The sequence below is a fragment of the Candoia aspera genome, chromosome 1, assembly GCF_035149785.1.
Source record: "Candoia aspera isolate rCanAsp1 chromosome 1, rCanAsp1.hap2, whole genome shotgun sequence".
NCBI lineage: Eukaryota > Metazoa > Chordata > Lepidosauria > Squamata > Boidae > Candoia > Candoia aspera.
In genome coordinates, this window is record NC_086153.1 from 218,524,549 (window position 1) to 218,543,009 (window position 18,461).

Genomic DNA, 18,461 nt, shown 5'->3' on the forward strand with positions numbered 1-18,461 from the left:
GGCAATGAACTGGGAGCTTTGCTGAGTGGTAGGACATACACCCTTTTAGATAAAATTGAATGCATTCATAAAAAAATTGTAAAGCAAGATTATTGAATGACATTCAAAAACACAATCAATTGCTAGGAGGGCCTGGTGTCTTAGGCAGCCCCATTCCAGAACCCACTGCCAAAAGCAGTTGCATGCTTTTCCAAACAGAGAGAGGTTTCTCTGCATATCTCTGCCTGCAGGGGGTGGGGGGGATGGGGGGGGAGGAGCTCACCATGAGAGGGAAGATTCAGCAAGGCCTCTCTAGATTCCCTCCTTTAAGTACAAGGATTGCAGTCCTCCAAACACTTACTTGGGCATTAGTCCCATCAAAAAGTATACATAGTCACATATAGAACTGCAGTGTAAATCTGCTAAACTTAAAACAGTATATTCCATGTGTGAGAGGGTATTTTAGGAACCTCTGCAACTTCCACACAGTCCTAGGAAAAGCTACATTTGGCTTAAGGAGCTGCAGAGCAGTTGCTTTGGAGCATGCAAGGACACAAATGTAGCACTTGTCTGCAACTCCTCAAAGCAGCTGCATCTTTTCTGGGGACTGTGGGTTGGCCTTCTGCTTCATAATCCCAGCAAAAGACATAGTTGGTTTAAGGAGCTTCGAACAGGTGTCACATTGCAATCCAAAGCAACTTTTGCCGTCAATACACTGCTTTACAGAGTTGCAGATACATTTGTGCCCTGCATGCTGCAAAGCACCCAGTGTATGTGTATGTATAAATACACAAACACATGTATACATATGTGTATATACACACACACACAAAGGGTAAGCTTTTAAAAGAGATGCCCCTTTTCTGACTGAAGAATGTATCTGTTCTTTATACCACTCTTTGGGAATGTGGGCTAATACCATATATTATCAGAGAGCAGTTTGGCCTGTTTGTTTTTTCGAAGAAAAAAATGAGTAAATAAACCTCTAAACTCATTACTTTTTTCTTGGGGACTAAACTGTGTTTCTTTTATATTTGCCTGTGTGATCATTTGCAGTTGTACATGCTCATTAGTTTTAGAAGTCATCTCAGAAACAACCTTAGTGTCATTCCCTCCATTACTAATAGGAAAAAGAAAAAGGTACCTTATTCTCTGTACTATCAGCACTGTTTGTCACCTGTCCAGATGAATATGCTGGAGGTTGATGCCCCCCACCCCCTGTTTGTACAGGATGGAGGGTGTGGGCAAGTAGGGAGAAGGAGCTCCCTATTCACTGAGTTATCAGGGAGGCATCTTACCTGTCCAGGGAACTCCATTTGGCTGTCAGGTCAGAAGTTGCACAGGCTTCCTAGAAGCTAGGTTGGTTGGCCTGTGCTGGTCTCAGGGCAGAGATCCATGAGACTGATGAGCCTTAATTTGCAACTAAGGTATTACTCCTTCCTAACAATGTTTTGCAATTCTGCTATGTTGACCTTTAGTTTACGGAAGTTCTTTGATTACTCTGTGGTTCTTGTTTTCATTTTTTCCCTTTCTCATCTCTCCATCTCTTCTCACACAGTACTTTACCTACAGTGTTTTACTGACCCTCCTGGCCTGCTCGGTGTTCCTTCAGATCAGCTGCATTGGAAAACTCATTTTGATGTTGATTATTGAATTTATCTATGTCCTCATTGTGGAAGTGCCAGGGCTTACCCTCTTCGATAATGCCGATCTTCTGGTTACAGCCAACGCCATGTAGGTAAACATAAAGAGTCTGTGGGGAGGGGAAGGTGGCCAGGGCCGGTGGTGTGTAATTTTCCCAAACAAGCATGTGAACTGATACATATTTAATCTGGACTGAACCATTTCATTTGACAAGTAGGGATGCCTATGACTAAACACTTTCCCTTTTTTAAAAAAAGAATGCATATAGAACTCCAGATATTTTAGAAATCACTGTAAGTTTTTTTTAACATATGGAGAAATATTGCGATCTGAAATGGAATAGTCCAGAACCAGGTTTACCTCTTCACGTAGTCTTTGGGAAAACTAAGGCTGAAAATTTATGTTAAGGACAGTGCTTGCACAGGGGACCTTTCACCTCACACATAAACAGAGATATTATGCTTTGTCAGTGAATGAATCTCCACTGCACATTAATAAGACTATCTCACAGCCTTTTTCCTGTTTTATTGGCATCTAGAATGTATGCTGTTACTGTATTTGCTCAAGTTTGGGCTCTCAGAAGAAAATGAAATGTGTATATTTTGTAACAAAATGGGAGATTCATTTCTTAGTCCTACTTACTAACAGAGCTTATTTTCTTTGTCTTGGATCATATTTCAAAGAAATGTGACCTAAGAAAGAAACGTAAGACAAAGCAAAATGAAATATCTAACCGGTCTGTCCCCAGAATGTCTTAGTACTAATTAAATGTTACTTTTGTGTTTTGTGTTGATCTGAAAACAAGTAAAATTAAATGCAGTAGATTTATTTCAAATAACACCATTTGAACTAACAATTTATGGTATTCAATATAATACCAAGTACAAATTACAATAGTTGATGCTAATTATTATTACTACTATCAAATATGGAGTAGTATATTCTGAGTATTTTGAGTAATGAAGTCCACCCAAGAAACAAAAAAGATGGTAAAGCCCTAAAGTGATGAAGTCAGTTTTGTCACTTCAGACAATTGTGAGGAATTTTTAAAAGGTTCCTCAAAACTTACAAACAGCTACCTGTTTTTTTTAATTTGTAGGCAATTTGTTCCTATGATTTGTTTCAAATATACAGAAGCATTCGTTAATGCAGTCTTTCCTCCTGGAGTGATACATACTCTCCTGCTAGAGCCTTTTACTGCTTCATCTTGCAATATGAGTACACTAGTCCTCAATGTTAATAGTATGTTGCTGCTTGTGGTGCCTGTGGTTTCATTCTAGCCTTTGGATGAATTTTCTAAATGGCCCTGTTCCCACCACATACATGATCCAATTAGCCACTGACCTTCTTGAATCTTTTTCCAAGGGTTCTGGCAGCTCAGTCATGCTGCCTGAGTCAAAAGTCATCATTTTGGGGTATGAGAGGCCCCAGCACCAGGAAAATATTGGTTAGGCAGGTAGCAGGAGGTGTAGACAGGAAAGGGAGTTAAAATGGAGAAAAGGAAAACAGCCACTCACTCTAAGCCCTATCCTGTAGACCTCCCAGTCTTCCAGACACCTTTCACATTATGCCAGTACCACCACCACCCCTTCCCCATCCTTGGAATTGGTCCATGGGGAAAAAAACAATACCCATGCTTTTTGCAAGGAAAACAGAGCTTTTAATGGGGGAGAAAAAGAATAGAAAAGGAGAGAGGCACCCCTTAAATCACAACAAACTTGATGGGCATAAGGCTCTGTAGAAAGAAGAACAAGGGATAATTACGGAAGATACTTAACCCAGGACTTATCCTAGGCACCCAAAATGCACAACCAGAACCAATAGGCCAGGGCCAGCAAAGCAGGAAACACCACACTGTATCCTCAGTCATCTGTACAAGTTACATAAGTCATGGTGCCCAGTGATCTCTGCCAGATAGGTCACAGTTCCCTCCCGGAAATTGCCACCATGAGCGCAAAGGTGTTCAGGTCAAGGGGTCTAAATCTCCTCCCTATCCAGATGGCAACTGCCATGGTATCCTTGGAGCACAAATTGGTGGCCATATCCAGCAATACATCTCCAAGTTCTCACAGATGGTAAGGAGGATGCACAAAATAATAGTCAATCTGGAGCTGACTCTTGATTTGCCTCACATCATAGAAATGGTCATGCTGAGAACCTCCAGGATACTGATGCAACCTTGGCCTGTTGTTTCCATCTGAGGAGTAGAGAAGGAGAGACATGTCATGGAAGGGAGCATGGAAAGGCTAGAGAGAGATCCCAAATATCCTAGAATCGAGAGAGGCACAGCTGCAGCTGGCTCTAGGGTACTGGTGTTCCCATTGGCCTTGCAAGAGGTGGACACTGTGGTAGTCTGGATCCTTGGTTTTGGAAAGTATGGCTGTCATTGGCTTGGGGAGCTGTGGGGGAATGCCATGCAGTGAGTTTTTGCTAAGGGAAGGGCTTTTTGCTGTTAATATGGATTACAGGCAGGCTAGAACCCTGTCAGTCTGTTGTTAGAGGTGTATCCCATCAGTCCAAATGCAAATGCCAGGGGCAGCTTTTCAAGCAAACCTGCAGTAGCTACAGACTAAACCCAAGTGGTCAAGGAGACCCCAGCAGCCACCACTCAGGTGGCTGTTGCAGGTGGCTCACCTGTGGCATGTAGGACAGTGCTGTATGGGGAGCCATATCCCTTGCAGATTAGTAAACCAAGGGCAACTAAGCAGGGGATGGGGCAATATATATGAGAGACCTATCATCCACTGCTCCAGAGTGGCTCTTTAGGATGCCTGCCACCCAAGGATGGGAATCCCCATCACTCATGGGGAATGTCAGGATGGGGATCAGTGTCTTATGTGGACATGTGTCACTGGGAGCCATAAGAAAGAAAACTGTGAAGAGAAATACACAAATGTAGGAGATGCAGAGCAGGCAAAGTAATTACTCCCTAGTTTTAAATCCCTGCCACAAGCTCTTGCACCCTAAATGGGAAAGGGGACTGTGGAAGGGAAGGGAGGGAGAGGGAGGGCAGGTGCCTGGCCAGCTTTGAAATACATTCTCAGGATAAGCTCCAAGAGATGAACTATTCAAGGTTACATTGTCTACACTTTTTCTTACATTTTGACCTTCAGGGCTGCTGGTCCTAAGGTGAATTTTTCTCCAACATGCAGACAGCTGAGTACTGCTGCCCCATGTCCAATATTTGATCAAACTGACACAGCTGCATCCTGCACACAGCCAATTCAGACGCTGATGGTGCTGTAGTGGCCGTGGTGCGGGAATCCCTGCAATATGGTTGTGTTCCCATTGTTCCCCCTAATACTGGCAGGAAGTTATCTGGAGTGCGGCTGATTATTTGGCTCTGTCTCACTCCACCCTCAGACCAGCTTTGAGTAGGCAAGACTGGGTCTCAGCATTTTGCCCAAAAGCACCACATGCGTAGAAAGGCTTGTTTCCATAAATGTTACTTGGACTAGCCAAGGTTTCCAATGCCAAGTATGTAAGAATTCAGCGTTAATACTAGGAATGGAAAATCTAATTCTGTGGGTGATACTGGGCTTGCAGGATTTCTTTAAAATTGACATTAAGTGATTGCAAAGATGCCTTCTAAATTTACAGTTGCTGGGAATAAGCCTCCTTCGTCACAGAGGAGCTTACTTTCAAATAACATGCACTGGATTGTGTTGCCTGGATGTGCTAATGACTCATTAATTTGACTAGTGACTCATTAGAGCTGGCCTCTCTACCCTGCAGAACTTTGATTCCTTCAGTGATTAGTTACCCCACTGTTATCGGCATTATTTAGCCCAGTAAAGTCTTATTATTTTCGTAATTCCCTTAAAATACCCTGAATAACCATTTTGACTGAACTCTCTGAGTGAGTAATGCAGCAAAAAAGAAAAAAAGGAAGTAAAAGCTTTCTTGCCCTGAATCACAGTAGTGTTTTTTTCCCATGTTTTTAATAGCTTTGCTGAGATAATCCACCCGAACATGATTTTTCTCTTCCTTAAGAGAAAATTGATGGCAAATTAGAAGCAGTCATTTGAAGGAATAATCTGAAAACAAGCCATCTTTTAGACATTTTATAGTGCAAGGAATTTTGATAAGCTGGGAGCAGGCTAAATTAGAGCACTTTGAAGCAATTACTTGCATCACCTCACAATCAAGATGTCAGTAATAAGGTGAAGTAAATAAGCCCATTTTTCCCAGAAATAAATGTTGGAGCTGTAGCTTTGCTACTTATTAAATTATTTTTGTTCTGAAAACTCCCTTTATGGCTAGGACTTGCCTCTTAGCATACCATTTGTGGCTTGTGGGAAGCATTTAGGACAGCTAGGCACAGCTTAGGGGTGCCTACTTCCAGATCCAGGGAGCCCAGTTCTTATACTGAGATCCAGCGTGGTCTAGTAGTTAAGGGGTTGAACTAGGAATGACACATTTTACTCTACCCTCAGCCATAGTAACTCCCTAGGTGATTCGGGGCCAGTCATTCTCTCCCCTCACAGAGATTTGTTATGGTGGGGGAAAAGAGGTCTTACCACACTTAGTTATAAGCTCATTCTGAATAAAAAATGCTACTACTACCATTAAACAGGATGGTGATTATGTGGAAAACAGGAAGGAGTGGTATTAATTGAATTAATAAGGATTTCTGATCCACCTAACTATGGGGAATGCTAGCTTTTTCTGTCCTCATACAAATTTACTCAATATGTAGGCCTCCTTTCCTACACTGAGCAGAGGATCAGACACTGGGGCCTGAATGCCCCCTTCCAACTCTGGTTCTAAGGAAAGGCCGATCCATGCAGATGGAGCTCTGGTTGTAGCCCTACAAGAACAGAGCACTTGAAGTTGTAACTGGAAAAGCAGCTGCAAGGTTCAGGCATGGCTAGATAGACAGATGATAGATGAGATGAGATAGAGATAGAGATAGAGATAGAGATAGAGATAGATAGCTTGATGGTAGCTAAATAGACAAGGTAAGTTTATCTTGGAAAATTAAGCTGGAAGAATTGGAACAAGAATGGTGTTAATTTGATTGCAAATTTCCTTTGCTTAGGGGTGACATAGCTATTTGACTTTACCATAACAAAGTCTTTTAAATTTGTGAGAAGACACAAGAAAAATCTCCAGGAAGATACGACCTCCTGCCCCTGAAATATGAAGAAACTAAATTGTAAAATACTCTTCCACTGAGCGAGATAATAGCTTGATACTGTAGGCATGAGGGTCCACATGACATTTTCCAAATAATTAAGTGAAATACTTTGGCCTTAAAAGGGATTTTGTAAATGTAGTATTTCACAACCCAATACATTATGCCTATTTAGCTATACATATCCATAGGTTTAGTCATCAATGGAATTATTTGCTTAATCTGCTAAGCAGCATAGATATATGACGCCTTATCTAACTCTGTAATATTCCTTCTAATCCTTCCCATTAAGCAGCGAATCCTCACTTCAACCAAAATTAAACCCAAAAGGTACAGAGCAAACCTCTTATGTTAACCATACTCACAGAACAAATTCTTTGGAAGTGGTTGTGGCTCCCCATAGTGTCCAAAGTGAAAAACTGAAGGAGTGATATTATGGACCAATTGCACATTACACCTATGTGCTAAATGTATTCTTTTTTTAATTTGTTGCATATTGAATCGAATGGAACTTTGGATGTTTCCAGAAAAACAAGGTAGGGGAAGCATGCAGAGCATGGTTTCTGGAATTATTTTGAACCTTTTTACGAGCTGTGACCATAAGAAGTGTCACTATTTTCTTTTGTGTATTGAAGTGTTGCATTTGTGTGCATGTATGTTTATATGTACCCTGGGAAGCCAGAGGTGGGTTGTGAACCCTCCACTCTGGGTCATGGTAGTGGGGGGCTGGGAGAGAAGGGGAGGGGCTCAGAATGGAGCAGTCTTTAGTGTTCTAGGCAGCTGTCTATGGGCTTCTCTCTTGGGAATGTCCTGGGGAATTATTTTTCTGCATATTTTCTCTGTAGCCTCTAGCTAGATCTGGCCCATTTTCAAACCCAAACTCTCTTTTGCCAGCTTCTCCCCCCATCCCAAATTTGTTCCCATTCAGTTTTTGGAGAGTTATTCTGTTTATGGAAGATAGACAGAGTTCCACGCTCCTGTATGTGATTTCATTCCAGCATCCCATTGGGTTAGAAAGAATAAAATCTGATGTTGCAATTGTCCAACCTTATACCCAGAATTCATGAGTGACCCACACGTTAGATGATTCATTGGGGATGTGATTTTTTTCAGCCAGCCCCTTATTCAAATTTTCTTTAAAAAAAAAAGGGGGGGGGCTGGAGGCAGGATTTCTTGCATTTTTAAAGTTTGTTTATTTATTTATTTTCTATCTCACCTTTATTGTTTTTATAAATAACTCAAAGGAGCAAACATTCCTAATACTCCTTCCTCCTCCTCTTTTCCCCACAACAGCAACCCTATGAGGTGAGTTGGGCTGAGAGGGAGTGACTGGCCCGTGCTCACCCAGCCAGCTTTCGTGCCCAAGGGAGGCCTAAAACTCACGGTCTCCTGGTTTCTAGCCGTTGCCTTAACGACTAGACCAATATTTAATGTTTTATAGGATGTCTGTGTTTTGACCAGGTGTTTTGTGGGGCACGTATCTTTTTTGCTTGAATTTGTGTATGGTTTTGTGTGTGACGGATGGAGCTTGGGAAAGAATGCTGTTTTGTTTTGTTTTTCTGGGTGATTTGGTTACAGTACGGGAGATGTGTGCTCACGTGCCTGCACTTCTCCAGCTAGGAAGTACAAGCAGTATACTCCTAAGCAGTCACAATATAGTCATTTATTTGATGCAAGAGAAAAAGATAGTTTAACTGAAAAAAGGGAACATGTAGCTAAAAACAATCCTTGTTGTTTGTATTGTACTTCCTTTGTGTTGAAATTTCTTCTCAGCTTCACAACAGGTAGGCCAATGTGCTTGTCCCATTCTGCCAATGGGGGGGCAAGGTCAAGATACAGCCGTTTGCTGAAAGAAGATACGAGGTCTGTCCTGGCTCAGAACTCAAACTCTTATCAATGCAAGCAATACCATAGAACGGGATACTGTATGTGAAACTGTAAAGAAAGAAAGGGCAGGGGCTAATGAGGTATAAAGGCAAAGTAAAGGTCTCTATGACTTGCCTAACATCTGTCTTTTTTGTTCTTTTAGTGTGTTTTCCAATGAGACTGAGAATGGAATGTGGTGAGTTAATGAAGGATGATGCAACTGAATTTTCAGCCATTAGTGAGATGGAATCTGTGGAAGTTTGTATTGGTGCAGACCTGCAACAGATGGAGGGGGTGTTGTCTTGCATTCAGAATGATGCACTTGGAGCTCTAGCAGGTTGCATTCCCTGTTTAAACCAGGATAGGCAACCAGGGGCACTCAGAAGGTGGACAAATTGAACTCCCTGCCCTCTGGGATCATTGCTAGTGATGAGGGGTGCTGGAAGGTTTAATTTGGCAACATGGCATACCAGCAGGTCTCTAACCCTGTTTCAGTTATTTTATAGTTAAAGATGACACCCAAAGATGTCCATATATATAATTCCTTAAGGTTGTGGATGGGAATCATACATTTCTTTGCCCTTTCATAAACAAAGATTTTTTTTCCCCCTGCTCTCTGTACCACTCACTGCTAATAATTCACCAGTAAACAAATTTGCTGGAGCTTGGGGTCCAGTTTCAAACACGGGTCAGGATTAACCATTAACAGTTGACCCCAAGCTCTCACCATGAACTAATTGTGTTTAAAAGTAGAGGGTATTTTTGCTCAGTATAGGTAAGAACAAGGAGAGAGAGAAAAAGAGCACACCCTAATGGCCCATTCTCAATTTATTCTGGTTGATATTTGTAGCAATGGAAAAAGTAAACGCTGGAGCTTACTTAAATTTCTGCTGTGCTGGGAGAGTCATGGAGGCTGAGGGTAGAGAATATTCCCCAGGCCTGGGGGCTCTGAGGCTTCCCCATCACAAGATATGATAGATCCCCAGATGCTTGATGGTGTCCTGGTACTTTTTATCCATCGTGTATTAACATTGTTACTGACGTTACGTCTTTAATGTAAAGTGAAGCCTTCTTTGAATTCATTTTTGCTCCTGATAATTTCATGGACACAACTGTGCAGCTTTTTTGACAACAGTACAAAAGTGATTTCCCGTTGCCTTCTTCCAGGATTTTTTTTTTTAACTTCCCAGGCAAGCCTTACAGCCTCAGTATTCCCTGATAGTCCCCCATGCAGTATTAAGCTGGCCAAACGCCACTTAGCTTTCAAACCTAGACAATGTGGGCTGGACACTCCCATCTTCTACAGTAATTCAAGAACAGAGAAGGCAGAGATATTTTCTGGTGATCAGTGAGAATTTTAACGTCTATAATGGATCAGACACTGAAAGCAGAAGGTGTTGGATGCATTGAATCAGACTGATAGCCAGATAGCATCTGTTTCGCCTGTTAGCTGGAAGCACTTGTGGAGTTGCTTGCATTATGTTCTGTATTTATTTTTATTTATTTGTTATTCAAATTTAATTGCCGCCCATCTCCCCCAAAAGAGGGACTCTGAGCGGTTTACAGTAAAATATGTTTATGCTTGAGTGACTATTACGTTACAGTATTTTCGGATTTGTGTATTTTGTTTCCTGTATAGTCCTTCCAGTGTGTCCAGGGTTGCTTTGAAGATTGTAACCCCTGTTGTGATCACTGTTTTTGTCTTGGCGGTATATCTACACGCACAGCAGGTGGAATCCACAGCAAGGCTCGATTTCCTTTGGAAGCTTCAGGTGTGTATGTCTGCATATGCATATTCTTGTCTGCATGTGCTTAATGCTGTGTTAGAGTACCCTTTTATGATCTACAAGTGATTGCTGCTCATGCTGTTATTTTGTTGTGCTGCTGTGCTCATAAATCAGAGCTAGAATTGTCAGCTCAGAGGAAACTTTTACAGGAACTTTTTTTTCCCCATTTCAGGATCACATATATCTTGCTGTATGTGATCTACAGGGGGCTGATAGGCACTAGCTTGGTGTGGCGGGTATAGTTTGGATAAAGAATACCAAGAGGCATATTTCCTTGATTACTTTAAGAACATTTGTGTGGGCAAGTGCTACATAAATATTGCATACTGAGTAAATAAAGAGTCTGTTGTAATTTAGTTGGAATAATTTTTAAAATTACTGTAAGAGGTTTTACTTGATGATTGCAATGTGTCTGAAGGATAACCATTTTGGAAAAGTTGCTGCTTTTGCTAACACCTGTTGATGATTTCTTCTTCATAGAATTCCACTCCTATTGATCAGATCACCAAACTAAGTCAGAACTCAAAAGGAAGCTTCCTCCAATATTTGAGAGTTCAATTTTGGGGACAGAACTAGTCATTTCAATAACATGCCTTCTAAGTATGCTTAAAATTAGAACCCGATGAGGTTTGACACATGATTCTGTTGATACCAGTCTATTACATCTCATGCATATTTATCTCCAGCCCATTTTCCACGTAAATGAAGTTAATTTGCAACCACCTCCTTGTCTCTCTCTTCAGGCTACTGAGGAAAAGGAGGAGATGGAGGAGCTGCAGGCATATAACAGACGGCTTCTCCACAATATCTTGCCAAAGGATGTAGCAGCCCACTTCCTTGCGCAGGAGCGGAGAAACGATGAACTGTATTACCAGTCGTGTGAATGTGTGGCTGTCATGTTTGCTTCCATCAGCAATTTCTCAGAATTCTATGTTGAGTTGGAGGCCAACAATGAAGGTGTGGAGTGCTTGAGGCTCCTCAATGAGATCATTGCTGACTTTGATGAGGTGAGCAGATTAAAGGAGAACAATGGTCTCTTTTATGTTCCCTGGCTCTCTCTATGTAAATATCCTGATCCACACAATATTGCCTTGACATTTAGGGCATCTAGGTTCGGGGTTTTTTTTAAGTGGGAAACTTTTTTTAAAAAACCTTTGGTTCTACTAGATATTAATGCAAAAATTTAGTTGAACCTTCTTGACAGTCATAAAGACTGTATATGACTGGGGCTCCCCAAAACTAGGGGAAGTTCATGGAACTAGTTTTTCTGTCCCAGCTGATTGACTGCATATCCTGGTCACCTACATAGTTTTTTGAAGTACTTGGTCCCTGGTGCCATGGAGTGGGACAAGGAGGAATTTGGCCAAGACAGCTGAAACATATATGTGCACTTGCCTCCTATAGCTGGGCTAGAATACTGCATCAGATGCTAGGACTTCATATCCCAAGGCAAAACCATAGCTGGGTTTTTTTGTTTTGTTTTGAAGAAGCTGACATAGGGCCTATGTCTGTCTTCACTATCCAAATAGCTCATTAATTTTCTTTTTAAATATGAACCATGCTGGACTGTGCTGTCTGCCATGCATGTAGTGCCTAGGGTTATGCACAGATCACTTACAGAGCATAGATGGATTTGCATGCATGTCCTTTTCAATGACTTTGTTCCTTCCTTGGGTTGCAGATAATAAGTGAAGACCAATTTCGACAGTTGGAAAAGATCAAAACAATAGGCAGCACATATATGGCTGCTTCTGGCCTTAATGATTCCACCTATGACAAGGTGGGCAAAACACATATCAAGGCCCTGGCGGACTTTGCAATGCGGCTAATGGATCAAATGAAATACATCAATGAGCATTCGTTCAACAATTTCCAGATGAAAATAGGTAAATATTGTGGTTGTACTTTATGCTCCAGAAATTCATCTCATGAATCCACCCTTTGTGATTAAAAAGGCAAATGCCACATTTTATCTGAAGGTACGGAATGCAGGTAATCATTAATGTTGTTTCTTTTGACTTATATTCATTTGGCAGTGCCAGTTACAACCTATGCAAATTATATAACATGTCCAACGGACAGTAGGAAAATCAACCCCCCACCCCACCCCACAAAATGTTTGTGCTCTTGTGTACAGTAGTTATGTGCATGAATCATTCTGGATATAAAAATTTAATAAAGAATAAACATACGATAGGCAAGGAATCGGTAATCTTCTCAGCTCCCAGAATTCCACACATGCATACACACTAGCATCAACACAAAGGTTCTCTCAGTACAGCAGGAACAGCAGGCACTCCTTTGTGACAGTAAAGAGGTTGGATGGTGGTGTCCAGAGCAGCTGCATAATCCATATCAAGACCCCTCTCCTGGTGCTCTTAATGGCAGGGCCAGAATAGCCACCTTTTCTCCACTGCTCAGCTGATGGTGTGAAATCAGGAAGCTTCTAGGGCACTGCAGCCTACAAGAAGAGTGACTAAAAGCCACATACCTGGGAGTTGCCAATGTGTATTGTAAGGGATTCATATTCAAAAAGAAGTTCCTCAGATTTCAATGGCCAGGGCAGTCGCCTCACTTAACTGGCTGTGCTAAACTGAGAATACATTACACCCACCAAATGGAGTTTTTGTGCATTCATAGTCGTTCGCCTTGTGAGTGAGACACTTTTCTCCACATTGATAGATCTCTCTCATAGAATCCCAGAACTGTGGAGTTAGAAAGGACCACAAGGAGCATCTAGCCCAGTCCTCTGAAATATGCAGGAGAATATGCAGAATTAAAACATCCTCAAGAGGTGGCAGTTCAGCTTCTTTTTAAAAACTTCCAGAGATGGAGAACCCACACTCTTTTCTTATTCCCATCCCCCACCCCCCATGTCCTACACTATTTTACTTGTGAGTTTGTCCGTTTAATTTACTGTGAGTTAACTTCTGAGTGGATACATTGTGGTGTTACTCCCCAGTAAGTATGTTTAGAACAGCACCCTAATAGACCTGCATTTCACTGGGACCAAAAATGCAAAGCCGTTTGAGCTGTTTTTTTCATCATCATCATCGTCGTCATCATCATCATCATCATCTCCATTTTTCTATCTCCCCTGTTATACTGTTCCCTTCACACTGATGCCCTAGAGAGAGAAATTTACTGTGCAGTCTCCAGAACTGGCATAGTTCGCCCTCACTCTAATTGGAGCACATATTGGAGGCAAGAAAAATAATGGCTCTGCAGTTCAGACATTGCTACAAAATACTTCTCCATGTTTGCATCCTGTGGCTTGCACTGATAGCCAAAAAATAAGAGCCGCATAAGATTTCAGACACCTAAAGGCTCTTCAAGGGCAGGATGGGAATCTCAGGAGATGATATCTCTTCTGAACTGGCGTGCCCTTGGGGAAATTCAGTAGCTCCAGAAACACCTTGTTAGGGGTTGTGACTGAGTCCAATCCTTATTGATCCTGATGGAAAAGATTTAAGGACAACATTCTTAATGCTTCCACTGAAGTCAGTGGGGCAAGATCGTGGCTTTTGTTTCCAAGTGCTTATAATTTTTAATGCCAAAGTGCAAATTGTTTCCTTCTCTCTCTCTCTCTCTCTCTCTCCCCATATTTTTTCATTTTTTCATCTTTGTTGAATTATTGTTTTAAAAAAGAATATTTGTGGGAAGATGTCTACAAATAATATATGAATTACACTAGTAGCTAGCTGGTAAATAAATGAATGAAAAAAGGGTGTGCAGCAAACAGCTTCCTTTCCCTCTTTTATCTACACGAAGTTAAAAGGTGACTTCTTCAAAACTTAGCTTTGGTCAGTTGAGGCCTGGGGATGAATCTGGTGGTGGTGGTTTTGTTTCCAGGTATGATTTTCTGTTGAAAACCAGTAAGCAGTTTATTTATGGAAGTCTTGACTCCTTACTGTTTTGTTTCTAGGGCTCAATATTGGTCCCGTAGTAGCTGGGGTCATAGGCGCACGTAAGCCCCAGTATGATATTTGGGGAAACACAGTGAATGTAGCTAGTCGGATGGACAGTACAGGAGTCCCTGATAGGATTCAGGTGAGTCTTCCTGACACCTCTTTTTCGCTTCCCAAACTCTGCTTGCAGGAGCATTTACTTAACTTGTAATAGTAAGAGATGAGAAGCCTCTACAGCACATATTTGATGCAACTACCTTCCCTCTGTACTTTATAACCTCCTTTTAATAGTTCTAGCACTCTATGTTTAGGTTGAATGCTTATGCCTGGCATTTGGTAGTAAGACCTCTTGAGTACAGTGGACTTTAAGTCTAGTAGACTTGCCTAGCATCAGTTCCTCAACCTCTGTTTCCATGCAGAAATAGGACATGATTTCAGCAGTTACATGCCTTATTCAAAAATCCCTAATTCCTTCTGATGCTTCAGTGAGTACAAAAGCTTCTGTACTGTGAACACCACCAGAGTTCAAAGTTTTCTCTCCAGTAATCCCAGATAAACTTTTAATATGGTTTCCATAAATGCAACCATTCACTTGGATTGTTAACTTAAACAAGAGAGGGCTTGTGGGGGCTGAACTCTTGATTCTTCTTTTTGAATACTCTGCAGGTAACTACAGACATGTATCAGGTTTTAACAGCCAACAACTACCAACTGGAATGCCGAGGGGTTGTGAAAGTCAAAGGTAAAGGAGAGATGACCACCTACTTCCTAAATGAAGGCCCACCAGCAAGTTAGCGACAGTGGGCAAGAATGACTTACAAATGGCTCCATTTGATTCAAATATAATAGCAAGTTGGAGAAAATTTCACTGTTTAACAGTGAATCTAATCCCAAGGCATAGTTGAGTATTTCATGTGATGCCTTTTTAGTAGGATTGTGTGCAAAGGAAAAAGAAACACAGCCCGGGCTGCATAGCACACAATTCAGAAGTCACCTAGCACTGCTGCAGTTCTTTTTCCTAAGCTGAACGTTAAGTGAATTGACCAAAGATTTATGCTTAATGGAGTATGGAGATGAAGAGGTGGATTTGAGATCTTCATTGTGGCTGCTACGCAGGACTAACTATTTAAGTATTTATTTGAAGTAACACAATGTTTTTACTGGTGGAAGGAAAGTATGATTCATTGCAACAAAAGGAAAACAAAACAACAAAAATGAACGACGTTGTTTTGGAAAGGCTGTGCACTCCCATACTATTTCTGGTCTGTGCTGTCAGCTCCTTGAATGTGCCACTGTTCTTATATTAGCTGTTTGAGTGGGCTTTTAAAATTAGAGATGTTGCCCACTGTAACTCTTTACAAAGGGCCTTTTTTATGATGCCATCAGTAATGTTTTTAAATGGAAAAGTTGCCTTGTTATGTACTCTTGCTATCCCTACTCTTACACAAATGTGAGGTTTCCTCATTTTAGCAAGAGAGGTATATTTAAAGGAGAGAGAGGAATTGTTTAAAGTGAGGAAAAAGAATTTTTCATATGTATTTATTAAATGAAAAGACCTCCTCACTCCTGTTGGTGCTTTTTGGTTCACACATGAAATTAACATGAAGTATCTGGTCAGGGAGATTTCTCTGATATGAATGGGATTATTGGTTCGGGAGGTTTTGTATTTTGTAATATGGGAGACACTGACACTAACAAATATACCAAAATTCTATATTTTGAGAATTTTATGTATTAAAATTTCATCCCAATTGTGCAACAGTGATCGGCTTGCGTACCTGCTATAATGGGGTACATACAACCACTATGTGAAAATGTAGAAAGAGGACTCGCATCCAGCAGTCTAAGCAAGCACTTAACATCTGGTACAGCTGCTTTCATCTTTTGGGTGGAGCAAGAGAAGAAGTACCTTGATGTGTTCTTACACACTCCATAGTTGACTGCATGTAACATACTTTCCCTTCTCTGTCATAATCTGCTCAGTGGGTAGAAGGGAAATGAGAGCCCAGGTTGTGTCCCTTCAGTCTCCTTGAGAGCTGGTCAGTGAGAGAGAGGCCTTTCCTCCAGTTCTGGTCTCTCTCTTAATTCAGCAGGCAGAAGGAAGCCTCTTGCTGGGTGCGCACATCTTTGGGTCGATGCTGGTGGCTGTGCACATAACAGCATCTTGGGAGGTGTACATAAGCTATAAAATTGTGGATGTTCTTTTTGTACTTTTCAGAGTTGCAGACTTGGCAGTTTTCAAATTCTGTACAGTCCAGGAAGCAAGCAGAAGTAATATTTTAAAGGGGCTCCAGGATAAATTTTTAAAAAGAAATAAAGGATACAAAACCTTAGGCTAAGATGATGAAGAAAAGCAAGAGCTAATCCAAATAAATTTAAAACATAAAATGTATTCCCAATTTTGAAATAGCTTTTGAAATATGTGAAAGGTGAAAGGTCCCCTGTGCAAGCACCGAGTCATGTCTGACCCTTTGAGGGGACGCCACTTTCGTGATGTTTTCTTGGCAGACTATAGAGCAGGGTGGTTTGCCATTGCCTTCCCCAGTCGTCACCTTCCCCAGCAAGCTGGTACTCATTTTACTGACCTCGGAAGGATGGAAGGCTGTGTTGATCTGAGCTGGCTACCCAAAAGAGAATCCAGCTTCCGCTGGGATTGAACTTGGGTCGTGGGGAGAGTTTTCAGTTGCAATACTGCCGCCTACCACTCTGCACCACACGAGGCTCATTTTTGAAATATACAGGAAGGATATTGGGATAAAAGCCATTTCCAATATCCAAAGAACCAAAATTTAAAAATACTTAACAGTTTATTTAATTAATGTATATAGAACTACTGTGGAATATTGTCTAGAAATGTTGCTCTCATGGAGAGGTGGGAGTTGAATTCTACTTTTAATTCATTGAACATGGCATTTAGTTCAAAGGGTTTGGGAAGGTTTTTTTTTTTTTTTCTATAACCAAACAAAATTGATTGCAGATGCCAGGGTGGTCTAACTTGTTGAACAACTTTAAAGAAAGGGGGGGACTGTTAATGCATTTATAAATGAGTTCATCATGAATTTTAAATGCCCTTACATTTTATTAAAATATTACAGCATAGAAATCATATATTTTTATATTTCAGTGCAGGAAAAGAATTGATATTAAACCTGGCTATCTCTAAAACGATTAATAGCTTTTGACAGATAGTTTTCCACTTTTCAAGACAGACTTTCAGTAATATTAATAAGCTGAATGACTACTGCTAACAGTTATGACATGCAAGAGGGGGCTCTTAACTTTGACTAAGAAATTAAATAAAATCCTTGATCTTAATTTATTAAATTGCTTGACATAATTCTCATGTGGAGCTCTTTTAAACAAGAACTTGGTAGTATCTCATTTCCCTTATGTTCATTCTTTTCCCTTCCACTCTGGCACATCCTGGAGCCATATCACAGCCTGGTTTGTAGAAAACTGCCAAGTTTGTCCTTGTACTATATATTTTTTAACCTTTAAACAAAATCTGATTTCTAAAGGTCTTTATTTACACGGTACTGCAGCTTGTTCATTACCTTCCACCCTTTCTTTCTGGCATCATTTACCACTTCCAAAATTTAATTAATAGCACAATATAGGATAATTTTTTTAGGTTGGCCTCCTGCTTTGAAGTGTGCATTAACATTTGAGCAGACCGCCTTGCGCGATTGTGTTGTCAATGAAATTTTCAGTCGCCTGTATCTCTGACTGTGATTGTTGACTGTGTCATGATCATTTCAAGGGGTATGCACTCTTTATTCTGGCTCTTGCAAGATGGATACAGTTAGGATTTCCCATGGAAATTGCAATCTGTTTAATTTAACAACTATATTAAACACAGTTTCACTTGTCAATCAGTCTTTTCTGGGTTTTCATTATTGGCTCATAAAAAACTAAGAAATTTAAGTTGTCATGGTATGTTAAAATGACAACTGGTCTTTATTTTGTTGACCTCCCAATATTTTTCAAGGTGATATATTGAACTAGAAGGATGGCTTCAGAAATGCATGATACCCAAGTCCAATGAAACTAAACTTTATAGGGTCTTAAAAGGAAGATAGTATAGTGGGAAGAGGGGAAGACAGGACAAAATCAGTAGCACTTCCTGTATATAAATACAAT

At 40.8% G+C, this 18,461-nt stretch overlaps 1 protein-coding gene across 1 annotated transcript in view; it reads left to right on the plus strand.

The window, feature by feature from the left end:
• The window catches only part of ADCY5 (adenylate cyclase 5), a 233,106-nt gene extending 214,913 nt beyond the window's left edge, over positions 1–18,193 (plus strand). Inside the window, exons 15-21 of the mRNA XM_063288785.1 lie at positions 1,538–1,713; positions 8,790–8,822; positions 10,266–10,398; positions 11,157–11,420; positions 12,095–12,299; positions 14,339–14,463; positions 14,988–18,193. Coding sequence (XP_063144855.1) covers positions 1,538–1,713; positions 8,790–8,822; positions 10,266–10,398; positions 11,157–11,420; positions 12,095–12,299; positions 14,339–14,463; positions 14,988–15,116 — 1,065 coding nt within the window. The 3' untranslated portion in view covers positions 15,117–18,193. The remainder of the gene's footprint in view (positions 1–1,537; positions 1,714–8,789; positions 8,823–10,265; positions 10,399–11,156; positions 11,421–12,094; positions 12,300–14,338; positions 14,464–14,987) is intronic.
• Positions 18,194–18,461: the final 268 nt, after the last annotated feature.